The sequence below is a fragment of the Limulus polyphemus genome, unplaced genomic scaffold (assembly GCF_000517525.1).
Source record: "Limulus polyphemus unplaced genomic scaffold, Limulus_polyphemus-2.1.2 Scaffold56, whole genome shotgun sequence".
NCBI classification, from domain to species: Eukaryota; Metazoa; Arthropoda; class Merostomata; order Xiphosura; family Limulidae; genus Limulus; species Limulus polyphemus.
In genome coordinates this window covers 1,018,012-1,027,893 of record NW_013665666.1, presented here as the reverse complement: position 1 = coordinate 1,027,893, position 9,882 = coordinate 1,018,012, and the positions used below count along the sequence as shown (strand labels likewise).

General features: G+C 30.8%; 1 protein-coding gene across 1 annotated transcript in view; it reads left to right on the top strand.

Annotated features, from left to right (window-relative positions):
- LOC106463903 (gamma-aminobutyric acid receptor subunit gamma-3-like) overlaps nt 1-9,882 on the top strand; it is a 74,421-nt gene that overhangs the window by 11,465 nt on the left and 53,074 nt on the right. The window contains exons 2-3 of the mRNA XM_013923986.2: nt 6,002-6,144; nt 8,399-8,466. Coding sequence (XP_013779440.1) covers nt 6,002-6,144; nt 8,399-8,466 — 211 coding nt within the window. The remainder of the gene's footprint in view (nt 1-6,001; nt 6,145-8,398; nt 8,467-9,882) is intronic.

The window sequence follows — 9,882 nt, the reverse complement described above, 5'->3', positions numbered from 1 at the left end:
AAAGATAACAGTATTGTTTCCTTATATGTTTCGAATTTCCTAAAAGTACGATATGTTGAATAGACAATTATAAGAATTAAAGAAGCAGTTCTGCCCATCCTCAGAAGAGATACTAGGGATTGAATTAGGTACCTATCTGGCTGACTTGGGGAGCGTCATCTCTCTGACAACACGTCAACTGTTGGTGCCATCTATCTCAGAACTGTAAACAAATGATACCTAGAGAAGGAAAGTACTTTGGCAGAAATATCCGAAACGCACCAATCCAGCAGTGTAAGAACGGTATCGTTTAAGCACTCGCTTGTAGTGCGAGAAATTATTACTACTCAAGTATACAGTGTACTTATAGATGGTGTTCTGTTTTGTGTATTGGCAGGTTAAGTAGAAAGTTATTGCGTCTAAAAAACAGTTGCAACTTCCTGGCACAGAACTGTTTTTATTCGGCGGGAACTGGTATTGAGATGAAAATAACAGACGGAAAACATCTGTTCATCCTCAAATTCAATTAATGTAATTCGATTTTGTTTCCACATGAATATGTACATGACGGGACAACTAAAAAACTTGAACATGTTTTCAGACCAAATTGTACATTATATGGACATGATCCCATCTCCTATATAATTCAGGATGTTTTTTTTATATCCACTTCTAATATCATTTATTTCCTTCAAAATTGAAATAGTTTAATGATATTTGCCCAAGAACAATAATTTAGATATTATTTGTACTTTCAACAATGAAATAAAGTTGGAATATTACATTACGCTAAGTAATATTGTACATTTAATTCTAAAATATGTGTATGAAAAATCAATTTGTATTCTAATATATTATAATAACCTATTAATACGTTTACATATACCATTCAAAAATGTCCAGAGATCAGTGCTAGTAAGTAACCAGTACTGATTATTTTCCAAACCTTTGGCAAGCAGTAAACCAGTTTCAAGCGATGATTGAGCAGTTTTCTCTTCTGGTCATTTATTACTTATTATTACTCATATAAAAGTCTGCTTTTAATTCTTTTTCAAAACTCAATATTTTGCAACAATGTTGCATTATGGCAGACGTTATTTACATCTCAAGTAATTGCCATATGGCCTCGATATGCTACAAAATGTATCATCTCAAATCCTGTTGCTGCTGTTTTAAGTATGAGCCAAATTATTGCCTCTCGTGCTTAGAGTCAATCTCGAATTCTAAGAGATATAACGAAATGGCCGAAGAAAGACGATAGCTTCAAGACAGACTTGTTTCTGACCAAACTTTAACATAATTTTATGTGAAGTAACATCATATAATACACGTATAACGCCCCTTAAAATCAAGTAACATTACATAATATAACTTCAATATTACTTTATACTAAGCAACGTCACTTGAAAAAGGTGATGCAGAAAGGAATTAAATCAAACAGAACGTTCCTAGATATTATTGAAAGGAGGAAATCCTGTGCCAAGGTTTTTGTTGAACTCCTCAACCGTAAAACAATAGTGGAAGAAATATTATTTAAAAAAAATTATTTATTGTCTATCTGTTGTTAAAAATAAGGTGATTATAATATTAAAAATTAATATACGGTAATTAATAGTAATAAGGTACACAGTAAGAAGTCTATGTGTATGCTATAGAAGTATTTTCTTTTTCACCAAAGGTAAAATTGAAAATATCAGCTGTGACGTAGACGCTTAATCATTCCTTGATTGGCCGTAACCAGCAAAAGGTAGGGCGAATCAAGGAATGTATTAGGCCTCGATGTCACAGATGATATTTTCAATTTTATTTGTGATGAAAAAGAAATCTGTAATATACATATAGAATTATTAAATAGTTTGTACGCTGTATAATATCGAATAATGAATTAGGCGTAATACCAAAATATTATTCACAATAATATTATTAGGTTACTATATGATGAATTAAAAAGGACTGAAAAACCCTCTAAACCTTAAAGAAAAAAAAGTGTTTGTTGTCCCCACGTTTCCTCCCTATGGTTGGTAGTTGGTTAAATCTTTCATATGTCATATTATAGCTCTAATACTACACTATCCGCAACTAATAAACATCCTGCAGTATTTATAACCTAGTTAACATGATATTTATAAGCGTAAAGTCAAATGTTGCTGCCTTTTTTTCGTAAAATCAAAAATTCACGTAAAAGGAAATTTCTGCATTTATTTATTTATTGTATATTTTAAAAGATACGCCAGAAAAAACCTCAGGTTTTATACTGTCAGGTTGACCATTTTTATTAATACATTTCAAAAAACAGTTTGATTGCCCCTCCGATAAGTGTAAATGTCATTTTAATTCGAGGAACGTTACGAGATTCTCACTTGACACTATGCTATATCAACATGTCATATCACACTATAGTTGGTTTAAGTGGCGTGAAATAACATTTAAACATTTATACATAAAATAGTAAATTATTATAGAGATGATGTCACTATTCACCGTAATTTACAATTAAAGAATATCAAAAATTCTTAAGCTAAGTATTTTATAAAATACGCTTCTTGTCGATTATTAAAAATTTTGAGGTTCTGTAGATATTTTTAAAAGTCGTTAATATGAAAATTAGGATGTTGTTTTACTGAACTACAGACTTCGAAACAGTTTTAAACAACAGGATAACAGTTAAAGTTGCTATGATATTTATTTACCCCCCCCCAGTGGCACAGCGGTATGTTTGTGGACTTCCAACGCTAGAATCCGGGTTTCGATACCCGTGGTGAGCAGAGCACATATATCCCATTGTGTAGCTTTGTGCTTAATTACAAACAAACAATTTATGTACGTTGATTTTTAGCTGAAAGGAAGAGAGAGATGCACATTATATATATATATACACTTTAAGGCAGGAAGTACATCGTCAAAACAAAACAACTTTTAACGATGTAATATATTATTATGTTTTCTTAAAGAGAATAACTAAGAGACATAAAAGCCATCACTACAACAACAACTAGTCGGAAATGAATGTTTTTATTTCAGTTTCAATGAAAGTGAATTCATCATTCGTTTGTAATAATTGCTTTCGCAGTGCTGTGATAAATCAGTGATTCGAGAACAATGAACATTAATGGCTACTTTAGTGCATATTTTAAATGCGTTAATAAAACGGATTATTCGATACTGTTAAAATATTTTTTTTCTTACAAACATACACACGATCAAAGATTATTTTGTATTTTTACGAATAAACTGAGGAAATACTAATGTGAAATATAATTTGATTACTATTTCTACAAATGTTTCTCGTACGCGGGCTTCTTAATTCATTATGCTTGATGTCCGATATATCAATCTAACTTGTGAAAACAGGACATGTCGTTATCAAATGAAATATTAAATCGCCGATTTCGCTACGTTGTTAAAAATCTCACTTGCTAGTATTAACAATTAAGAAACACTGTACCTTTCAACATATCTTAATTATTTGTTATTACGTTTGTCAAACATTCAACTAAGCTTCTTTTACAAGTACCTATATGTATACATAGCCATAGTAATGGTTTTACTGACGTGAATTTTCTACGCTTCAACACACGACGTACCTTAACTACAGTTAGAAACTACGATTGTTTAAGAAAGAACTACACTGGCTCTATTAAGATTTGAGCTAAAACATGAGAAAGTTTGTCTTACTTCGTTTGAAATGATACGAAGATTGTAGCAAGTGCATCAATATATCGTGACGAGTGTTTAGCAGTAACAACATTTGTCTTGTAAGCTATAAAGTTTTATGGTTGCTAATAATACATTTATTACATTAATCAACGATAGGCTATTGGTTCTAACAAAATATCGCGTGTTTTGTGATTCAGCTCTAGCGACTTTTCATTGAAAACCCTTGATCGTTTACTGGACTGTACTTTCAGAAACTGCTTATGTTTAAAGTATTGATATTTACTGGTGTCTTTGATGAAATTATTTCATAAAATACGTTGGTTAAATATGCTTGTTGTTTCATTATATAATTATATAGCTGTCAACAAACACGTTGACCAGTTCTATGTACTATATCCGTTTGTAGCTGTCAACAAATGTTTATCAACAAAAACGTTTACTCATAAAGATGAAGACCGTTGATAAAACATTCAAATCTTGCAAATAAAATGTTTTATGTCTTATCAACCGTCTTTATCTTCATTATTAAACTTTGGTTTCCCTATCATGAATCCATTGCTAACAAAAACGTTGCTTCATGGTTTATTCTTGAGATAATTGATAAATTCCCACAGGATTGTTAGGAACAAGAAATATATATATACATAATAACGTGTTTATCCCTCTCAAACGGTTGAATGAAGCTATTAAGTTTTACTTATGGGCGCGGCATCAAGCAACATACTGTATGTACGACATGCCATTTATAATTGTCAGTACCTAAGTTTTAATAAAAAGTTATCAAATGCCTGTATAATTTTTGTATTAACTTCAGAACCATATTTAAGATTTTATTTTTATACTGGATAGAAGTTATGTAAATTCATGATTAATGAAAGGTTTATTTTAGGACGAAATGAAGTTGACTATGCAAATCACAATTAACATAATTAAAAAAACTAACTTCATAACGATAATTCTGTACAAGAAACTGGCTAGAATAAAGGGGAGCTGATACTATAGATCAGAATTAAAATAATTAAAAACTAATTTCATAACAACACTACTATACAAGAAACTGACCAGAAACTCTTACATCACAGATTAGCACAAAACGTACCTAATGCTATCAATTTCTTCACTTTTCACTCGAGTCTCATTGAGTCATTGAAACTCTAACACACATTTTTATAACATTAAGTACTATAATTTTCCTTTTGGAGTAGAGTGTGTTCATGGGTAACGCAATGCTACTTAGAGATTACACTCAATTCTGGAGAACGTCTGTACATATAAATGAGTCATTGAAACTCTAACACACATTTCTATAACAGTAAGTACTATGATTTTCCTTTTGGAGTAGAGTGTGTTCATGGGTAACGCAACGTTACTTTGAGATTACACTCAATTCTGGAGAACGTCTGTACACATAAATGAGTCATTGAAACTCTAACACAGATTTCTATAACATTAAGTACTATGATTTTCCTTTTGGAGTAGAGTGTGTTCATGGGTAACGCAATGTTACTTCAAGATTACACTCAATTCTGGAGAACGTCTGTACATATAAAATAGTGGACTATATACAGAACTGAATATCATTAATTATCTAAGCATTTCATTAAAAGGCATGATAACATAACATCAGTGAATCACCGTTTCACTACTTTCTTTTCAAATATTCAAGCTGCTTCATTCAAGTATACTACATTTCATGAGCATGTATACGCATTGCAGTTCAATGAAAAAGTCTCCCAGTGTCTCAGCGGTAAGACAGAAGATATATAATCCTAAAAACCGGGTTTCGATACCCGTGGTGGGCACATCACAGATAGCACACTGTGTAGCTTCACACTAAACAACTACTAATTCAATAAAAAATTATAGTATTAGACTAATTCATACAGAAGTCTGCGTACAGATTATAATCTATAAAAAAAAAAATTCAAAAAATAGACTGTTAATAAATACGTAAAACTGTAATTACAGTGATATTTACTAAAATACATTGAGCTCAGTTTTGGATTGCTGCAAATGCAGATTGGATTTATCAGAGGTACAATAAGACACATTTTTGCTAACAGAGATAAGAATGAATTACAGAGAAGAGACGATAGCAACAAATATATGCTGTGATCCTAGAATAAAAGTTGTAATATGTAAAAAAAAAGAAGCAAAAACAAACATTGTGGGTCAGTTATCATGTAGCATCATATATCAATCAAGAATATTCTGTGGTCCACTAGAACACTTGTACACCGTAACAGAAATAAAGAACAACTTTACGGACTTTGTGTTAATATTAACAAATAATTTTTAGAGATAGATATGCTATCACTTTCTGATTATCCATACCATCTTATTCACGACTAATTTTATGTTTCAGTGAACTGTCTCCTGCTATAAAAAAAATTGATTTTCTGCCAAGCTCATCTGAACCAGCGTCCCAGTACTCTACCCATCGGTTGGCATTTCTAGATGAAATTTTAGAGAAGTACGACAAGCGTGCTTGGCCAACCTATGGAAAAGGTAAGTTGTAAATAAATTTATTTCCTTTGAATTTCGTCGTTCTCTTACACTACATCCTGATGAAATTGTACCTCGGGTAACGTAAATGTATTTTCTTTAATTTTCTCAAGGAAATATATCTTTCAACACAAAAACAATCTTTTTTATTGTCAAATTTAATGTGTTTTTTTTTTTCAAAGAAACAAAGGCTGTAGATTGTTTAATAATAAATACACTCTAAAATCTTTGTTTTATTCCTAATTCAGTGTTAGCTAAGCAGAAATAACGATACCTACGAGACAAAACAATAATTGTAATTGTATTTCTAATAAACATTCATCCGAAGATTAGCTATTGTATAACATAATGAATTCGTTTTTCTACTGAATGTTTGATATGGCGTAATAGTTTTAAAATGTTAGGTTAAAATGTTCCTAACATTTAAATGTGTAAAGATAAAATTCTTTAATTAAAGTAAAATTATTATAACATTATTCTAAATTACTAGATACTAATAACATTTATTTAGCGTCAAAAGCATATTACACTAACAGATAAGACCAATAACATCTTATACAAACATAAAAATTGATAATCACGATTAGAGTCTGTATATGTTATGGTAAATAATAATATTAATATGTCTTGTAGCTTGTTCATATCTATACTGATTTGACCAACGTAGAAGTTACAAGGCAGAACTAACACGCTGATATCTCATCAGATTAAGACTAAAAAATGAACGAGATTTAATTAAGGAACATTAAAATATCTTACTTTCTCCCAGTAGACATTACATATGTCATGTACTTACATTTACACAGCAAATCAAAAACTTTGTTCGCTGTTTTGGCGCATTTTTCAGTGCTTATTTATAAATATATCCAAGATACTAATAATACATTGGCAAACAGTGATTCACAAGCATAATCAAGTGATTTATTTTTGGGGAACACATTACATATTTCTGCAGAACATTGGTCTGTCTTATTAAGATACCTGAATAAGACAGACCAATGTTATGTTGAAACAAGTAGTATGTTACCCCAAAATAGATCAATTGTTTGTTTGTTTGTTTATAATTAAGCAGAAAGCTACACAATGGACTATCTGTGCTCTGCCCACCACGGATATCGAAACCCGGATTCTAGCGTTGTAATTCCGCAGACATACCGCTGTGCTACTGGGGGGCAATAGATCACTTTATTATACTTATAAATCATTGTTTGCCAACTTGTTATTATATTAGCATAACATACTTCCTTATTCAAGTCCCCCCAGTGGCACAGCGGTATGTCTGCGGACTTACAACGCTAAAATCCGGGTTTCGATACCCGTGGTGAGCAGAGTACAGATAGCCCATTGTGTAGCTTTGTGCTTAATTAAGAACGAACAAACAAAACCTTATTCAAGTATGTTAAAGGTGCAACATTTCAAATTTGTTGTCCTTCAAAAGCGTTGCTATTGTTAATTTCTATCCTTTCTTTCAACATGGTATTCTAAACAAGAGAATATTCATCTATAATGAGACAATATCACTATCAATACTAGATTCACGTAAACGTGACTTAAAGAATTCTTCAGATTGAAAACTTGTCGACAATGCTTTATCTTCAACGTATATTATTTACCATACCATCAGGAGTTAAAAGACAGACATTTACGAAAACCAGTCCTGTTGTGAGAGTAGCATGAATGTCAAATTTAATAAAATACGCAAACTACACCCTTATAGTTTGAAACTCTTGGGCACATTAAGTTATTCCTATAAACTATAAAATATAATTATTCGTAGAAGACAACCCCAATATATAAAATTATTTTGGCGCTGTTTTCGCCCGAAATTGTGTTTCAATGATTAAATAATAAATTCCTCATTACAGAGAATCGTGAATATTGAGATTAAATAAAAATATTTTTGGATAGCATATTGTCCAGTTCAGCTGATCTCAGATCTAGGAATAACTCAATATCAGCTCCAATTTTTTAAAAAAAAGTAATAATCAGATTTAGTCTGGAAAACTGAGCAATATGTACACAACAGTTCTATTATTTGTCTGAACGAGACTGTACAGAAACGACTTTAGATTTCACTTGAAGTGAAAAAAAAAAGAATATTATGAGCATTAGAATGTCTTTTATATTGATTTTTAGAAGGGATGAAGCAAAACAAACTTCCTTTGTTTGTATTATTAACCCATGAGAGTTGTTCGATTTTAAATTATTTGAAGATACCTTTATTTCTAATACAGATATGTCTACATCTTCATTCCAGGGATGCCAACCGATGTTAAAGTAAACATCTATATCAACGATATTGGTTCAGTGAATGCAGCTAATATGGTGAGAAGAGTTTTCGATCAGCTGTGTACATAAATTAACAATAAATTAAAATAATACTGCCTGATATTGTTGTTAAAACGAATAATAAAAAAACAAACACAATGTGTCAATTACATTCTATATGAATGTTATTTATACTAATCGTCTCATGGTTAGAATAGAAATGTTTATTATTTATATTTCAAGCTGTAACGAGTTTGTTGTTGTGTATTTCTTTTGATATCGACGTTTGTTTAGAATAAATTTATATTTAGAAATATATATAGCTTATACTGTTAAATATGTATTGTGAAATTCCCGCCTATTCTCCAAAGTTGTAGAAGATTCTCGAGAGTAAGAATCAACAATATATGTGCGTACGTAAACACTTAAATTGTATTGTTACATAATCTGAATTTTCTAGAAAACCTTCCCACGGCTATAAATATAACAAACGCGACGGACGCGCCAAAGAGAGTATATATTATTAGTTCGCTATAGTCAGTGTACTGTAAACTTCAGAAGCTATAACTGTGATTGTTATAACGCTCACCAATCGGAAAACTTCAGATATTTGACCAGGAATATTTATAAATTTCGAAAATTACAAACCATTTAACTTCAGTGGATTCACATCGGATATTAATACTTTTACGAAAATATTACCTAACTTCAACGGTGGAAAACTTGGCGTGAATGGCAAAGGACAAAGCTAGCTCGCTTCCCGTTAAGCGATTCGTACTTACGTCAACTCGTAATTGACTCACTCATCGTGAACCCTCGATAAGATATCGAAGAAGTTGTAGACTAGAAATAAGACTTTATATTGTTTGTAAGTTTGTGAAACTTTTGTTTATAAATCATTGTTTGTAATAATTGTTATTGTAAATTGTACTGTTGTATGTATATTAAAACGTATTTGTGTTAAAAAAGAAAACTGTGTGTGTCAATCTTGTTGGCAAACATCATAAACTGACGATATATCGGTTTTTACTTATCTCCTAAATCCAAAGTACAATTTAACTACTAAATTTAAATTTATCAATTAACTCAATTTCGAGCTATTTGAAATTCTAATACATAACAACAAAAAATTAGTTATCACACGGTCTTCTCTTCTCGGTTTTATAAACTTAAAAGTTTTTAAATTAGTAAAAACATTGCTGTCTCTAAGTTAAAAACTGCATCATTTTTCATTGCAAGATTAATTAAACGTGTAATCAGGCATCATATCAATACATCAACTCTTAAACTTTTACCATTTTATTTTGACAAACGGAAATGTTTATAACGTACACAAAACGCAGATTCATACAACTAAAATTATACCACATATCAAAGATTAGAGAAAGAAATGTGTACTATGTTTAAAAACATAAATCTAACTATAATGATCGATATTTCTGAAAATACATAAAACAAAGAATGTTATAAAAT